The sequence below is a fragment of the Rhamphochromis sp. 'chilingali' genome, assembly GCF_963969265.1.
Source record: "Rhamphochromis sp. 'chilingali' genome assembly, chromosome: 12".
NCBI lineage: Eukaryota > Metazoa > Chordata > Actinopteri > Cichliformes > Cichlidae > Rhamphochromis > Rhamphochromis sp. 'chilingali'.
In genome coordinates, this window is record NC_137939.1 from 3035118 (window position 1) to 3053287 (window position 18170).

The 18170-nt window shown below is 40.8% G+C and overlaps 1 protein-coding gene across 4 annotated transcripts in view; it reads right to left on the reverse strand.

The window, feature by feature from the left end:
- Window positions 1–366: 366 nt before the first annotated feature.
- The window catches only part of l1cama (L1 cell adhesion molecule, paralog a), a 42956-nt gene continuing 25152 nt past the window's right edge, over window positions 367–18170 (reverse strand). For 2 of the 4 annotated variants that reach the window (XM_080898051.1, XM_080898049.1), the window contains 24 exons: window positions 15339–15461; window positions 14835–15005; window positions 13665–13779; window positions 13191–13375; window positions 11173–11304; window positions 10947–11093; window positions 10747–10858; window positions 10239–10402; window positions 9970–10129; window positions 9679–9803; window positions 9395–9496; window positions 8328–8525; window positions 8169–8239; window positions 7849–8074; window positions 7622–7737; window positions 6069–6285; window positions 5698–5820; window positions 5257–5433; window positions 5058–5171; window positions 4769–4918; window positions 4221–4352; window positions 3437–3509; window positions 3264–3275; window positions 367–2912 (listed from right to left, as the gene is read on the reverse strand). In XM_080898051.1, the coding sequence (XP_080754177.1) occupies window positions 2651–2912; window positions 3264–3275; window positions 3437–3509; window positions 4221–4352; window positions 4769–4918; window positions 5058–5171; window positions 5257–5433; window positions 5698–5820; window positions 6069–6285; window positions 7622–7737; window positions 7849–8074; window positions 8169–8239; window positions 8328–8525; window positions 9395–9496; window positions 9679–9803; window positions 9970–10129; window positions 10239–10402; window positions 10747–10858; window positions 10947–11093; window positions 11173–11304; window positions 13191–13375; window positions 13665–13779; window positions 14835–15005; window positions 15339–15461 (3407 nt within the window). In that variant the 3' untranslated portion in view covers window positions 367–2650. The remainder of the gene's footprint in view (window positions 2913–3263; window positions 3276–3436; window positions 3510–4220; window positions 4353–4768; window positions 4919–5057; window positions 5172–5256; window positions 5434–5697; window positions 5821–6068; window positions 6286–7621; window positions 7738–7848; window positions 8075–8168; window positions 8240–8327; window positions 8526–9394; window positions 9497–9678; window positions 9804–9969; window positions 10130–10238; window positions 10403–10746; window positions 10859–10946; window positions 11094–11172; window positions 11305–13190; window positions 13376–13664; window positions 13780–14834; window positions 15006–15338; window positions 15462–18170) is intronic. The other 2 variants (XM_080898052.1, XM_080898050.1) reach the window with 1 other exon arrangement.

An 18170-nucleotide genomic window follows, 5' to 3' on the forward strand; every position in this document is an offset into this window, starting at 1 on the left:
TCTGATTAGTGACAAAAAAATGGGAGCCTGTTTTGGTACAGATTGTTCCACGTACTTTATTTTTCAGTCATATATCCAGTTACAGCAGTAGCTTCATAATGCAGTTACAATATTGGCCCCAAAAGTGGCAGAAGACCCACAGCTCCAGTCATCCACCCATGACAAATATAGGCATCATCATATTGTGCTAATACTGCACCCCACACTCTGTGAAGAGGCATATCATCCCCAGCAGCGGCGCACACCCCCTGGCCTCCCTTGCCCCTTCTGTTTCGTCTTACTTCCACTTAAAATGTCTGTTTTTGAGTCCTAGAGAAGCTTCTCTACACAAACCAATTCATTTTCAATCGATTTTTCTTCTTTAGCTATATAAAAAAAAGAAAGAACAACCACAGTGAGAAAGCAAAGGCCAGCATCCCCAGGTTTCCCCTACAAAACATGAAAAGCAAAGAGTGAGCGGCAGTCGAGTGAGTATCTGTGTGTGTACACTCATTCCTCATTCAGAGCTAACATTTGCCCCCAAACACTGACACACAGTTGTTTAGCAGCAGATAGTTGAGTTAGAATATTGGCATATCTTGCGTCATTCGTCGCTCCTGTATGAAAATAGATTTTTTTAAAAGCTTTATTTGTCCTGAGTGTGTCTGTTTAACCAACAACAGGGAGCTTACACAAACCTCCTTCAGTGCCACTAGCCTCTTTAGACATCTCATATTCTACCTCGGAGACTACAGTTGATATTTGGCCAGTGGCGAGCTTTTGTTTGAGAAGGGAGAGTATCGCGTTTAAGTGTTCCCTGTGGCTCACTGCATTTCTGCCCCGCACAACTTCATCAGACAAAAACTCCACAGATATTCACTGCACTGCATTGCTGGATGATTAAGGGCATGAGCGCAATCCTAGCTTAAATTGTAATGTAACTACTTTCACTAAGTGACACTAAATTGACTCTTTTTTTTTCCCGTTTTCAAATTTCGATATGTTTGCAAAAACATCTACATAACAATGTGATTTTTTTTTTCCTTTTTTTTTTTTTTTTCTCCTTTATTCAACTATGGAGTATGTTTTTGCTACACCCAAATCTCACTGTGATCGTTTGTCGATAACAGAAAAGTCTGAATTCATAGCAATAGTACAGAGAAGGAAAAAAACTACAATTTGCAACATTTTAAAATTAAGTGAAGTGGCTTTAAACCTGCACATTTTTCACATTTTCATATCAAACATGGTTCTGTAAGGGTTGTATTTACATTCAGAGGGAAAACAAATGGTCCCGGCTCTTCCTGTGACTTTACTCTCCTTTTACCTTTTTAGCTCAGATTATTTTCAGAAGCAAGTAAATACAGTGTCTGCCTAACCCTGAAAGGAATACATTCTCTGTTTGATATAAACAACTATTTTTTTAACCTTTGTCATATATCAAATGGCAGCCTTTACAACTGTCAACAATATCAGCTTGCATTGAGGAAGGTTTGAAAATAAAACGTGAGAGAGTGTTTGCGCACTAGACGCCACCCTCTTATCTGAAATATACATAAATACTGCACCTCAGTTTGTTTAGTATGAGATGAGCAGGTATGAAAGGTTGTTAATTAGAGACAATGTTTTAATACAGCGTAGAAAGAGACAAAGACAGCGATACAGAAACTACACATAGGTCTCGACACACAAAAAAATTACAACATCGTTTTCAAAAATGACATTACACTTCTGGTGGGAAGGCGAGAGAGTAATGACATCAATCTGGTGCTTTATGCAGACCCAGCAGGCACAGGAACTTATAAGGATCTATAATACTGTAATATGGCTAAATAGATAAGTGTAGATGCAGCTATATACACCAGATGCTACTCAGCATTTTCACAGCAAGTTCCACTTAATGCATCCAAATAGTAAGAAACTTGGCTTCACTTGATTTTGCTGAAAACATGTTAATCTATGAAATGTGCCGTAGCTTTTTATATAAATAGTATAGAAAACAATATGAAAAATGATTACGTAACAAAAAATGACACAACAGCAACAACAGCAACAAAAAAATGATGTTTGGTATTCAAACACGCTCGTAAAACGAAAAAAATGTCACTGGCAAGTACAATCGGAGACATTAAATGGCAATTAGACAAAATCATGTGGGAAGTACATCAAACATGATTCATATCTAAGATTCAAGATTTTTTTTTACAGCAGCATTAGCTGTCTTGTTCCCTACACTGGGTTCTACCATCATCCTTTACTTTTAATGCACTACTCTGCATCTTTACATGACCATACCTACACCCCCTGATATTTCTAACTGTACAACATTCTGTCTTTATGCATCTGCGCTGTTGTTTGCTGAGAGAACGAAAGAGGAGCGAGAGAAATGAATGTTAGTCATTTTCATTAGTTGTAAACTGCACAGGAAAATGAAGGGAGGTCAAAGGGCACGTTCATGTCAGTAGGGCTTATATCACTATCGCTGTCCACTACTTTGGACACTCCTTTGGTCAATATAGTCTAGTCAATCAGATGGCTGCCAGGGACATCTGAATATGATTGTTTATTAGTCGTCGGAGTACAGATCAGCAAGTCAGTAGGGAACAGGAGCATATGGGCACATACGTGTTGACATATTTTGGTCTGATGGTCCCCGGTGGATGTGTGGGGGTTAATCGAGGATGGTGACTGAGTTGGGCACGCCATTGGTGGCGGGAGAGAAGGTAGTGGGGTTCAACGGGGCGTTCTCTGGCAGGCCGTGGAAACCTTCTGGACCGCCACTGGGACGACTGATCTGGCTGGCCAGAGACTCATCCATGTTGAGCTCTGTGGTCATGGCGCTGCTGCCATTGAAGTCGAGGTTGTCTTCGCTGTACAGCTTGCTCTTCTCACACAGGGACGGCTGGCTGGCTGTTCGCTTCTCCTCAAGATCACTGCAGCATGAAGAACAGAAGAGGTCAAAAGCAAGAAATGTTAACATGATACATACGAAAAATGCAGTGCTACATGCCAAAGGTTGAATATTATGTACTAATATTTTAAGTAATTTTTTTTAAAAATAGTCGGTTCCAGGTTATAAATCGTGACTATTTGCTTTTCAGGGTCTCACATTACAGTGAGGTGAACATTATTGGATTTTGAACTGTTGAACATAATGCAATCAGTAAACAAATATATTACATTAAAATTAGTCTGAATGTTTATGGGAAGGCAGAAGGTAAGTGAGGCATTGGCAGAGGTAAAAATTAAGTGGGTTAAGGATATTAAATCATATCGCAGCATACCTTTCTAGAGATCTGCATAACAGGGGCAGGCATTAGGGAGGAGAGTGACAATGAAAGGAACAGAGAGGGTTAGGAAAACCAAGCAGTGCTGAGGGAATCAGGGCTGTGTTAGAAATCAATGTGCAGAAACGTAACAAAGCATCCAGGAAACAGCGTTCATTCAGATGACACACCTGTACTCTCCGAAAGTTTCATCCTTCATGGGCCGAGCTTCTGAGTCCATTGGGCCCTCCTCTTTATCTTTCACTGAGAATGTGACAGATTTCATTATAGTCAGATTTTAATCTGGCTTCTATCTAAAGCCACTGTAAGTCTCAGATCTCAACAGTGAAGTTTTATTAAAGGATGCTTAGGTGGAGCAAAAAAGCTGGACTATCTGTAGATAGTATCAGTTTATCTGTATTATAGTTTTAAGTTCTCACTGATTTTCTAAAAATATAACAGCCAATTAGAATGGCGGTAGGTATCATCAGCCTTATTATTTGGTTTGTCTTCACTTCTCTCTCATGTGAAAATTGCTAAAAGTCTGTTTTTTTTTTTCAGTCAGACATGGACCATTATTTTACGTTTTTTGTCTTTTTCAGAAAGAGCCAGAGATTATTCCTTACTGTCAAAGCAAGGAAGTGTAAGCTTAGAGGTCTGTCTCATGTTTGACATGACAGCTGCATGAGAAAGCAGGTTGAGTGAAATGGGACAGATATTTACAGTTCAGATCAGAAAGTTAATCAAACTGTTTGGGATTGATTTAAAAGAACACGTAATATTCTCCCCAGTCAATATAATATATTTACTGTGGTGCAGTAAGCCAGTAAGCGTTTCACTTCTTTTTCTACAGCAGCGTCGGACAGCTTTATGGCTCCAGACTGGCCAGCATTGCCTACACAAAACTTGCTGCTCATCAAGCTTCAGTTTAATAGCTCCTAATATTAAACAGTTATTAGGGTAGGTCACACTGACCTGAGTACTTTCCCCCTTTACTCCTCTTAATGAAGCAGAGGATGAGCAGGATCAGCAACAACAGCCCAATGGCGCTCACAACGCCAATGAACCAGCCCTGTGTTGCAAAGCTTGGCTGCATCTCTGTTACTCCTTAAGAGAGGAAAAAAGAAGGTGGTAGAAAGAGGAGTTAGAGCTTTTTTGGTAACAGGAAGCAGGAATGAAATACACGGCAAATGGAAAGTATGAGACAGATAGGGAGACCAAGATAAAAGAAGGAGTAGAATCTAGAGCAAAGGAGACAGATCATTATGCATTCTGACAGGCTGGCATTTCACCAGGGAACCAAAGAATACAGCAAAATACAGCAAACAAACACAAGTAATGGATCATTTCATATGGCTAACCAAGCTCTCTTTTCACAAAAGTCTTTGAAAGCACTTCACAGGCAGAGAAAGAACTGCAAGACACTCTCTGTAGGATCAGGCTTTATATTTTTAGCTGCGGGAAACCCAGAGGAGAGAGCAGTAGGGATAAAAGGAAAGAGGATGAATGAAGGCTCATAGTACCTGTTCCTTCTGTCTCGATTCCAGTCTTGAAGAAGGTTGTGTTGTTGTAGATAAATTGGAAAGAATAATAGGAGCCAGGAGTCAAGCCCTGGATCTGGTAGAAAGACTGAGAGGAGTTCACCTTCTCTGTCGTCTTCCATTTATTGCCATCTGCAGAAGCACAACAAGAAACCTGTCTTTTTCTTTTCTTGTTCAGGATTGTGTAGCTACTCCCACAAGGTAATAATCCTTTTAAAAGGTTGAATGCAAAGATGCGTAACTTATGCACAGATTAGTGTGAATATTATACCGTTCTTGTTGCGGTATTGGATCTGGAAGCCAACATTCCTGCGTCTCTTTTCTGGTACCCAGCTAAAGTTCACTGCGTTTTCCCCCACAGACAGGCTGATGTTCATAGGAACTACTGTAATGCATTCAGACAAGTGCAAATCAAATTTTTGTTTAATTTAATAGCTTTTACATATTAAAAGACTGAATCGGCTTTATACCTCCATCCAGCATAGTGGCACCCTTCATCGTTGTTGGTACTCCATCCCCAGCAGCAGTCCGCCCCCTGAGGTAGAAACGGTAGTGGCTCTTATGGTCCAGGTTCTTCAGGGTGATGTGGGTGACTGTGGGGTCATCTATTGTCTCCACCTGCATGGGGCTGTCATCACTCTCTGTAACTGACCACAGCAGTGCCAAAAAACCATTTAATCACTTTTTGGTTGTCAACACATGTATGGATACTGTATTGTTCATGGTGACAAGTAACTGACTGATAAGCTCATTAGGATGCTTTCCTTTTGACATTTTTAGCACTATTGATTTCACTGGAGATGCATTGCTCGTTTTTCCAATGTCTGATTGCAGCATAGAAGAACTTCCAACTTGAAGGATTTTACTCAATGTTCACTTCGCTGGCAAGGTTGAAATAGACACATGCTCACTCTGTTGGTACTGCAGCAGATATCCAATAAGCACTCCATTGGGCTGTCCAGGAGGTGTCCAGTGGAGGGTCATTTCTGTCTCTGATGGGCTGTCTAGGGTCAGGGTCAAGGGAGGACCAGGGACTAGCAAAAATACAAAAAATGCATGATGATAATGTACTTAGAGTGATGTGATGATAGATATTACTATCATCACCCCTTGCTACCAGTCTCATTTCTTTTTTCTTCATGCATATAGTTCTCCCTCTCCCTTTGCCATGTTTCTTGACCTCTTATTTGTATCATCTGCAATAAAACATCTTTAACCACTTTGTCATCACTTCTCCCTTTTCTAGCTTTATTTCTAGCCTCTTTAACCCATTTATTCTCACCTCCCTCTGGAGTCTCAAAGGGCAGCGCCTCAGAGAAGGGTCCTTCTCCCTTTATGTTGTATACAGTCACCTTAAGGGTGTAGTTGGAGAACGGCCTCAGATCACTGATCACTTTCTTCTTCTCGTTGGGCTCCGTTTTCACCACCACAGTGCTTTCTAACTCTTGTGCCCTGCGGCCTCGGTGGTGGCTCCTATGCACTTTCCTGGTATAGTGGATCTGGCAAAAGAGGACATCACAAATGAGGATTAATTTTTTTATTTATATTTGGAAAATTACAGTTTATCTCAGTTGCTCAGGCACATTTCTTTGAACAGTTTTGAAGTCACTGAATCTGAAGATGAATCTCCCAAAACTCAGTTTGGCAGGATAACAAATTATAAACATCCTCTGTTCTTTCTTGTTCTTTCAGGCTGCTACTGTTACAAGTCACCACAGTGGATCATCCCCCTTTATCTCATCGTATCCTCACCACCCTCTTCATGTCCTTCTTCACCTCATCCTTGATGGTCTTCCTCTCTTTTTTCCTGCCTGGCAGCTTTATTTAATAAATCCACTCCTTTCTCTGCACATGTCCTCACTATCTCAGTCTTTCCTCTCTTAACTTTGTGTCCAAACCTGAGCCGTTGCTCTGATGTTCTCATTTCTAACCGTGTACGTCCTGATCGCTCCTAACCAAATTATTTTTGTTTCCAAATTACAGTTTTGAAATCATCCATCACAGCAGGTCTCACTGCCATCTTGTAGACCTTCCCTTTCACACTTGCTGCTATCCTTGTGTCACAAATTACCCTGACACTCCACCCTGCCTGCACTCTCTTCTTCCCTCTCATGTGCTCTGTCCTTTGCTTTGGATGGTTGGCCTCAGGTATTGAAACATCTTCTCCTTGCTTCACCACCACACATCCTTATTCCTCTCTAACATTGTTGTAATCAATTCTCATACTCATGGCTTACGCCAACAGATTTGGACATTTATATGGAGTATTCTGCATGGATGATTTACATGCCAACATATTTTGGAGGCAAAAACTATCTGGATGATAGAAATGTGACCTATCTGGAACACAAGGACATATACAATAATTAAATCTCAAAACACACAAAGCTGGGATGAGACAATTGTTTAAGTGTTCTGAAACATTTGAAAGACCTAACAAAGAAAACAAAATGCTTTTCGTGATGCTCTTCATCCTTTCGACAGGTTTAGCTCTCATTCATTAACTGAGCCCAAGCAAATGAGGAAAACTGTAACATTTATTGCATTTAGTTACATTTATATTATGACTCTGTTGATGTTCTCATTTGGTTCTCTAAGACTTTAAAAGCAGGGACAGAGCATTTACTAAAACATGAATCATAAAAAACCAAAATAAAAGGAGTATTTCTAGAGTGTGAGATATATTTTGAGGGGGAGAAAGGGCTTTACAACCTTGAAACTACAAAGTACCCTGACGCCACTAAGCTACAATCTGTCTGCCTCCACTTTAAAACCACTCATGTATTATTCATGCATACGTCAGGCCAAACAACAGATGAGATACTAGGGCAGTACCTTGTATCCCAGCAGGTGTCCTCTGACCGTGTCTTTGTCTATAGGTGCCCAGGTCACTTTGATTGTAGTGCTGTTTATTATTTCAACACCCACATCCATCGGGGCCTCTAAAGGAACTGAGCGCCAATGACAGACAGGAAGGAGACGGGTTAGAATGCCAAGTAGAAGAAATCCCAGGAAAAGAAAAGTGTGCTGAAAAAGTAATAGTTTTTTTAAAAATATAGTACCATCTTCTCCTGAGTAGCCTATGACTGTGTCTGGCTCAGGTCCCCTCCCTATCTCATTGAAAGCCTGAACTTTAATCTCATACGCAGAGAAGTTCCCGACATTGTCAACACGGAATGGCGGCTCTGTTACATTGTTCTCGTGCCAGTCGGGCCCACCACCCACTGCTTGTCTCCACTGCACACAGTACTTGAAGCCAGGTCCGTGGACCTCGGTTTTGTTCATTTTCTGTAAAGATGGGAGCAGCAGCCAAATAAGACCATTTCTCAAATATTATCAGTAACCGCTTTGACCAAATGGTGCATTCAGGTAAGAGATATACCTTCCAGCTGATGACCAGAGTGTTCGGTTCAATGGACTCGCTCTTGACATCTTTAGGGTTATTATCTGGAGCTGGGATTAGCAAACAAGATGGTTTAGTGTTGTTTGGGATTTACTGTGACAGTTCATAAACATATAGCTACAGATCCATGGCTTTTACCTTCAGCAGGTGTGTTGTATATTCCAGATGGTTTGCTAGGGTCGCTCTTGCCCACGTCATTGATGGCAATGATCCGGAAACGGTAGGACATGAAGGGCCACAGGGAGAGAACGGCACGTTCTTTGTTTCCGCTAACTCTGGCCAGCATTTTCCAGACGCTCTCATTCGAACGGTGGTCCTCAAACTCTACCACATACTCTACGACAAAAGTCAAGGAATGATGGAGAAAGGACATTATCCCAAGGAAGTAATGGAAACATAACTAAACACTCAACACTCATAAAGCTGCATTTGTGTCTGCCTTTGTCCCGTCTTTCTCGACTCACCCCGAACCGACCATGGCAGATGGTTGCCCCTCCCCTGAACCTGGTTCTGCCAGAGGTTTCTTCCTGCTAAAAGGGGAGTTTTTCCTCCCCACTGTCGCCATACAGCTTGCTCATAGGGTGTCACCTGATTGTTGGGGTTTTCTCTGTTTTCTTTCTATTATTGTAGAGTCTTTACCTTACAATATAAGCACCTTGAGGCAACTGTTGTTGTGATTTGGTGCTACATAAATACAACTGAACTGGATTTATTGTATAGCTATAAGGATAGCTAGCTTTTCTAAGCGATTTGAGCACTCAAACCGTGTGCGTGTCTGTATTTTTGTTATTGTTGTAGAGACAATCTGTTTACAGGTTGTCATGTTATGTGTCCCGCCCACCCCAAAAGGATGCCACGCTTGCCTAAATCAAACATTGTGTTTCTAGCAGTAAGAACATATCTAATATGGCAGATCTCCAGCTGTGTGCTTCATGTGAGAAAGAGCAACTGTGGACAATGTCCTGACCTAATTCTTCCATTTTCCCTATTTCTATGTCTAATCCAATACTCTGAAGTAGGAGAAAGACAGCTGTGTCTGTGCATGTCTGTATGATTGTGTTGTGGGGGTTTTGCAGTCATGAGGATGTGTCCTCCTTGTGGTGACAGAGATAGGCTTAATATGTAGTTTTTAAGGTTAGGTGAAGTATAAGGTTTTGTACATGTCAGTGCTTAAAAGTGTGCAACTATATGTGTTTGTACTACACCTGTCACTGGGCCGTTGTGGTCATCTCCAGGAGTCCAGCTGAGGGTGACAGTACGATCCTTAGGATCAGAGATCTGTAGGAGGATGGGAGGGTCTGGACGATCTGATAGGGGACATCAGTATTATTACTAGCATGACTACCTATGCACTACATGCACAATAAAGGTTTTAAATGAGTTTGTTTTTGTGGGGGTGGAGTTTATAACTACAGAATGATTTTAGGCCTGTTGTTTACAGGGTTTGGACATTTGTCGGTTTGTGGTCATATGTGGTCAGTGGTCTTACCCCATAAGGTGAGGGTACCCCTGGCTTCTGCTACATCCAGTTTTGTGATGATCTCACAGGTGTACACTCCCTCATCATCTGGCTGCACATTAGTTATTTTGAGATCCGGTCCTTCCATTGTATACCTGAGGAAATACAGTCATCGTCATCATGAATTACAATTTATTATCACCATCCTTCCCCACTAACTCTTCATTCCCCACCCCAATAAACAAATGGCTCACAAGCATAATCATCCTTTCATGATTTCCAAAATGATCCTCTTTATTTTCAGATATAAAAATGTCTCACTTTTCATCACTGTTGGAATCAGCCAGCTTCTGGTTGTTCTTTCTCCACTGAATGAAAGGAGGGTCGAGTCTGGGGTCGACGAGGCCCAGGCAGGTGAAAATGGCTCTCTCTCCAGCCCGGACCTTCAGAGCCTGTGGGGGTGACAGTATCACGGTCCTATCTGCAGAAGAAAGCAAACAATACAATGCTGAGACAAGCTGCAGGAGGTACAAGTAATAAATAAAGTTGGCAAGAGTTACTATGTCTCTAAGCATGTGAGTGTCACTGACTGAATATTTCCAGCTCAACACTGATTGACAAATTGGAATTTGGCACAGTGCAGGTGTAGATCCCGTCATCGCTGTGGGTGACGTTAGCGATCTCGAGCCACCCATTGCTGAGAGGGTTAACTCTGCGATCTGCTAGAAGGAAGGAGCTGCCGTTGTTTCTTTCCCTGTGAAACACACACACACAGACACACACACTCATCAATTTAAAAACCAACACACACATCAGAAATTTGGCGGGTGATTTTTTTTAAAAAAAAGGGTTTTCAGCAACTGCAGCGGCTGATAAATTTAATAACTTAAAAACCACTTTTCCTGTTTTACTACAATGAGCAAAGCCTGATTGGATATTTGCCACACTGACAGAATTCACAGTCACAGCCCAGATGTAACAACACTTAGCTGTTAATTTATGCACATGAAGACCTACCCACGCAATAATATCACCTTTTTAGAATGTATTAATGGGAAAATCTGCCAGCAAACGATGGAATATGCAATACCGCCTCACCATATCACTTTTGGTTTAGGAGAGCCAAAGGTCTCACACTCCAGTAAAGCCTTCTGGCCCTCTGTATACGCATATGTATTCCCATCATCGGTAAGGATCTGGGGAGGCAGCTCTGAAACATCCCACAAAGACAAATGAGATACACAGAGAACAAACTCAAAATCCAGTTAAACAAACAGCACGTAACGACTAGCACTCACCAATGACATAAACATTGGTGTTTGTGAGGATGGTTCCATGTTTATTGGAGGCCCGACACTGATAGATGGCAGTATCTCCAAAGTTCACATCCTCTAGGATCAGAGATCCGCTTGCTGTCAGAGTACGCCTAGGGTCCTTATCAACTCCTGTTAAAGAGTACACGCTGTCAGTACATCTTAAGTGCCAGGAGATGGTGGTGGCGCATGTTAAGGTGTGTGCACTGACCTGAGATGGGGACCCCGTTGATGGTCCAGCTGATGATAGGAGAGGGAATGCCATCTGCCTGACAGTCTAATCTGACTGTCTCACCTGGGGCATATAGCTGACTGACTGGCTCCTTGATCCAATAAGGTGCAGCTGCAAGTGACAGAATATATCAGTTCCAAATAGTACAAGCAAAATACTATAAGACTGAGTTTCTACTACCTTGTAGGTATCAACAAAAGCACAAAAAAATGAAGCAAGTGACCACAACACTGCTCTTTGTCAAAATTGTTGATTGAAAAAAGGTCATGGAGGGAGCTTCACAACACACTTTTTATATATAAAACCCTATGACATCACAAAGAGGTCATACACTTACGCAAAATCACACACTGCATGAATATATCTTAAAATCACAAGTTTTTACAACTTAGAGAAGCCAAAGACTTCTTCAAGTCCTGCTTCAAACATATGGTTTAAAATAATTAAATACACCATTTTAGTATGTAATGGTTCAAGGTAATAGGGCAACGCTCAGGACCACATGAATTAGGAAAAAGCTTTAGTTTCCATCTCCAGACTTTTCAAGCAATATACCAGTCATGTTTTAGCTCTTTAAAACATTAATTTTTAATATGTTAAATGGCCTGTATTTGTATAGCGTTTTACTAGTCCCGAAGGACCCCAAAGCGCTCTACACCTTCCGATTACAAGGCGAACTCCCAACTCTTGAGCCACGAGCCCCTTAATATCCATTATATGACTTCACAATGACACAAAAAGATTACACTAAACTAAATTTCCATATTACCAATGCTGACATCAGCATAAAACCTGGATGTTTTAGACCTTCGGGGACAGTTGCACACTCTGAGTGCCCTTGTTTATTATTAATTCTGGTTTGGGGGATTGTTTTTTTGAGTTTTTTAGTTAATTACATTGATGCTTTCAGTTTTTGAATTTCTTGTGCAAAGTGTATGTGTTTTGTTGTGTGTTATCGTTTCCTGGTTTGTATTCTGTAACATTTTTTCTCTGCAGCTTGTGTTAGTCTCATTTTCTCCATTAATTTCAGTTGTCCTCTCAAATTCTAAAAATTCCTCCTTGGAAAGCATGAAAAGTGAATCCTCCACTCTAAACCGTAAAGAGACTAAACAGTTCAAAAGCCGTAATCTCTGGCGGCATGGGTGTACATAACTATAATTAGCACATCTGTGAAGGTACCATCAATGCCCGGCGATGTAAAAAGTTTTGTGTGACATATGCTGCCACCCAAACAACATCCTCCCCAGAGAAAGCATTCGGCGATATAAGGCCAAACCACATAACAACAGTCTCTGTGTCATGTCTGCAGTCTGGACCTGGCACGCATTGCAAACATTTGGCGCATCATTAATTAGTCAGGAGTTGGAAAACGTTTTTGTAATTTGCTCAGACTAATTGGTCTCCTCAGTGCCCAAGAGTTTACAGAGTGTTGTTAAAAGAGGAGGCGATATAGCATAGTGGTAAACTTTTTTGAAACATAAAAAAGCACATTTGTGCAAGCAGCTGTGTTACATTTTTATAGAATTTAAAAAAAAAATGAGGTTGCACTTTAAAATGAGCCCATTAGTTTCAACATGGAAGTTTACAAAGCAGAGCTATTCTTATGAAAGACACTGGGGAGCTGGGGAAATGGCAGGATCTGGTGTTTCTGCAGTTTGATTGTGTAGTGTGAACCACAAGGTGTCTCTGCTTCTGTGGCATCTCTTGTGACTGATGTTATTTTTAACAGGCTCTCACTAACAACCCAAATTTATGGCAGTTCCAAAAAAAGTTAGTGAGGGAGGTTTCTGTCTATGCAGCTACCCACAGAAACCCCGAAAACATTCTAATGGTCAGCAAACCACATCATATATATTGAGATTAAAATATCAACCTAGAAATATGTAATGGAAAATAATAGCATGCTGTGTGTTTTTTCACTATCTCTCAAGATATATATATGTGTGTATGTGTGTGTGAGGGAATGAGAGTGTAATAGAGAAACGCAAGAGATATACCTTCCACAGTCAACATGTAAATGTGTTTGGTGTTTCCTTGGGAGTTCTCAGCTATACACTGGTATTCACCCCCGTCACTTTCCGAGATATTAGTGAAGCGCAAGCGGCGGTCAAACATATCTTTGGTGGTCCGAGTTTCTGACAGCTCGCCATCCCTCCTCATCCAGGACACTTCTGGAGTTGGACTAGAAAGGATGACATGTATGGAGGGATTAAAGAGAAGAGAGAAAAACAATGAGAGGAAGTAGACATAGAGTAAAGCAAGCAGGCAGAGAGAGAAATGCCAGAAGGAATGATAAGGACCATTAAGACAAGATGGCAGCAGGAAGCAGAGTTGGCAGGAAGAAGCAAAAGACATAATGGAATAATGCGTAGGGTGGGGTGGATGGATGAGAGACAGGTAAGATTGAAGGCTTAAGTTTTCCAATTAAAGGGGTTGGAAGCGCACACACATGTGCACGCTGAGACACTCACAGGCCTTCGACGATGCACTCCAGGTCTAGTGTCTGTCCCCTCAGGGCATGGTACGTGCTGTGATGTCCAGTAGGTCTCATCATTTGGGGCCTTCTGTTCCGCAGTACCGAGTTGGCTGGACAAAGAGAGGAGGAACCACAAAGACAAAGAGAAACACTCATACATATGCATGGGTCATTTTTTTAGATTGCTCTGCTGCTGACACAGCAACCACTTTAAAGACTCTGAAGAACACAAGTAGAGATGCAGGGCATGGATTCATGTTGATAGACTTTAGCTTTCTAACAAAACATCATCATCTAGACTCTCTACACACACAGAGGTCTCATGTTAACATGTGCTCATCTTTCTGACCTCTAGTTGGGTCGCACTTGCTGGCAGCCACATCACAGTGTGAGCTGAATCTCATTATAATATGGGCTGAGCAGAGGAAGACCCCCTGCTGGTTCAGTGGGACCTACTGGATTTGGTCACTGCTTCGGTCAGCACAACATGCCACCACATGGTGATGTGTAGTTTAATTATGTGGCCTCAACTAATATACTGCATATGGCATTTAAATGTAGCATTTATGTCCTTAAGAATGAAAGAAGTTAGATTTTAAGAGGTGTATGAATGTAAACTGGTTATTTTTCAAAACAGCTCCGTAACTGAATGACTTTTACAACCATGATACGCGCTTGGAGAATAATTTAAACTCCTGTTTAAAGTTCTGAGTGTATCAATAGTTGTAGGATTCAAGGAACGCTGGTACAGATAAGCCAGATTTCCAGACATTAGGCCAGACTGACTGGGATCCTCTGATTTATTTTCTATCTAGCACCACAATGAGACTCACATTTACTGTTCTGAAAGACATGTTTCAACCACAGAGAAGCCATCGAATCGATTACCTGATGATCAATTGTTGTTTTGTTGTTTCTGATCCTGTTTTACACACAATCAGAAAATCACCAATGTAAACTAAATTGCCTTGAATTTTCTTATTCCTTAAGACCTTGACATTTTATTTTGGTTTACATTTTGAATAAAGCTGTTGTTAACTGGAACCCACCCTTAATTCAGGTTAGATCAAATTTCCCACGTGTGGGACTAATAAAGGTTATCTTATCTTATCTTATCAGCTTAATCTGAGTCAGATGAGTTTAGATAATCTTCAACAAAACTCACATTGGGTGACTGTCAGAGAGGTGGGCTCTTTTGCCAGAATCGTGCGTGTTGCCAGGTACTGGACATTGCACGTGTAGTCATCCCTGCTGTCCGAACTTTCCAGATTGGCAAAGTACAGATTGCCGTCCTTCCCCGCCATCACCCGCTTACTAAGGTCGATATGACGTAACCCTGAAAGAAGTAAAAGGAGTGAGAAAAATGTTGACAAAATGATTGAAACTGCTTAAAAGAATTGGAAAAAATTACAATAACAGAGGAGCTTATTAACAGCAGGATATAGATTGGGCAGGAGATACGGATGCAACAGGATGAGAGGAACTGAAAAATGTAGATCCTGCATGGATTGTAAAAAAGCACTAGAGGAAAAATGTTGCAGAAATGTTGATGTCTCGATGCAGAAATAAATTGCTAACTTGCTTTCTCTGAAGTGGTAAATGCACAACAAAATCTTGGAGACAGGAAGCATGTAATGGAAGCAGAGAGATGGACAGATAATGTACTCACTTAAGTCCATCCAGTGAATGATAGGCTCCATAGAACTTTGTGGGGGGTTACACTTCAGAATAAAACTTTTTCCCTCGTCAGCCGTCTCATCAACCTTTTTATCTTTCTGCTGGGAGGGGGGAACTTAAAGGGAGGCAAGACAGAAAAAAGGTCTTAGTAAACACGTAGGTGATGGACGAGCTCATATAGATGTTCAACGAGACAATCTTACACAAGTCATCGTGAACAACGAATACAGTGCGGGTCAGTCGCACTACAAAAACGGCAAAATCAGCTTTACTGTACACGTGTAAAACAATATTATATTCCAGGAAATACTGTAATTTTATATGAGCTGGTGTTGATCATAAAGAGCTGGTCCTAGTGATAAAGTTCTCACAGGTTCAGGCTTAGAAGGATCACTTGAATATATGAATTTATCTTCATGTCAACGTGTAATTTTTTACGTTGTCAACTTGCAACAACAACAAATATAAACATTACTTTACTATATTTGATTATTTATAAATGCTATGTATCCCAGGCATATGATATTGCTGCAGGTAAGAGGATGAGTTATGCTTCATTCTTGTGAGGTGAGTTTTGTGCAGCGTGTTTCAGGCTGGAGTGTCCGTGGTAGTAAATGACACGCTGTTCATCATTTGGCTTATATGCAAAACATTGATATGCATAAATTAGAAACATTTTTGTCTTGGAAGTTGTACTCAGTTATATGTCAGATGCATTCTTTTAATTATAAAAAATACTTGGTTTTTTAAAAATACATCATATTAAAAACACAAATAAACTGATATGTAGTAAACTTTCTCTTATTAGAGAGTCCTTGTTTTCAATGAAATTGTACACATTTGATGTGAAACATGACCAACTTTTCCATTATCCCAGGACAATGTGCTCCTTATCTGTGTGTGAAAATAGAGACATTTTCCAAATTGGTAAAAACAAAACAAGTTTACAGGTGGAAGTAGTTGGTGATTGTAAAAATCATTCTGTGATGGCTCTAACAGGAAAAAAAACTGATGGTTCCCTTCAAAGCTGTGTATCTTTTCTTATTAATTATGAATGCATAGCAAAATTTTACATCCTATTTCAAATCATGACACAGCTACAGAAATAATAATTAAAACTAATGTTTAACAGACAAACTATAGCAGTGTCTGTGGATGAGCCAAACAGATTAAGAGTTCTGAAATTTAAAGGAAAGTAATTCTAAAGATTTTGTGAGAAGAATCTCTGGAAAGGAGTGTTGCAAAAGAGCTCGTGGTGTTTTGATCACTGCCTGTTGCCTATTTTCCAGCTGCTCGAATAAGCAGAAAACATCCTGCTCATTGTCAACACTGTCAGCTGAGAGCTGGCTATGAAGCAGTCCAGTAATCTGTCCGGCATGTTTATTAAGACAAATTTCACTTCTTTCCTTCCCCCACAGACATTCTTTTTTTACTGTGTGAACTTTAAGGTCACGTCTCACATCCACAGACAGGCCTAAAAAACTAAGCTGCTGGGCAGATTCTCACGCAAGACCACATATGTAGTCGACCTGATAAAACGCCCTTGGTTATTTCAGTATGTGGGTAACATAGCATGCAAATTGAGATTAAGGACTTCTTAGCACAAGAGTTGCATTAATAACAGCAAAGGGAGATTCTCTATTGTCAGAAACATTTCTAAAAACAGGCCTATTGGGTATAACACGTGGAGAGCGTATTGTGGGGCTTCAATAAGTTGTCTTGTTTATTGGGATTATGGATATCTCAACTGTTGTGCCTACATGCTTACAACCATTTTCTTCCACTTATTCACTTCTTGGTCATTGGGCGTTAGAGTCTATCCTAGCTGCCATCAAGTGAGAGGTGGGGTGCGCCTTGAACAGGTAGGCGGTCTGTTGGAGGGCTAACACAGACAGACAACCATTCACACTCACACTATGAGCAATTTAGAATTACCAGTCACCAAACCATACATGACTGTGGGAGGAGTCTGTAAGACAACAGTGCGTACCACCATGCCACTGTAGTGCTGTGTGTACATGCATTTAATTAGTCTTCACATAACTATAATTTGTCTGTGCTACTATTAGACTGCAGTCTGGTGTGTTGATTGTTGTACATGTATCTATGTAAAAGTGGTATAATATGTGTTATCGGTATATCTATTGAGATCAATAGAGTTACAATTTTTCTAGTAACATTTGCTCTTCAGCTGATGTGCATCAGCTTCTTCTGCTGTTATGCAACATTAAAAATACTGACTTCTGATGATTCTACAAAAACAGAAACAGAACCATTGTTTGTTTTATTTTTGTCTTGTAGAAGACTTAATTTGTGAGTGATACATGTTTGCTTTCCCTCCTCCCATCCGTTGATAACCTCACAGGAGCTACTGAAGAGTGCTTCTTCACATGACATCAACTCAAGAGCGTTTCTGGGGAAACCGTTGTCAGGGAAACTGTGGAGGGATGAGGTCGTCCAGGAGAGAGCCAGTCACTCAGGTAGATGGATGTGCAGAGGTACTCTTTACTTTTGCTCAGGGGTCCCCATGTATGTGTGTGGATGATTGTGTATATGATTATCACGTTATTGCGTCTAATTATGTTCCAGGTGGCAATACTCTTAGCTCTCAGTGTGAGCCCCATCTGCTAACAGATGAGCGCTGTATAAAGCAGGAAAAGCACTGTCTCCATTCACAGCTTTTTAAATCAACCATATATAAATCAACAAATACCGCAGCTTGCTTCAAAACTGAACCTTGAAGGCATTTATAGGAGAGCTAACAGGAAATGACATTTAAGAGATTTGTAATTCCTCTGGTGTGATGCAGTTTGCTCTTTAGCAT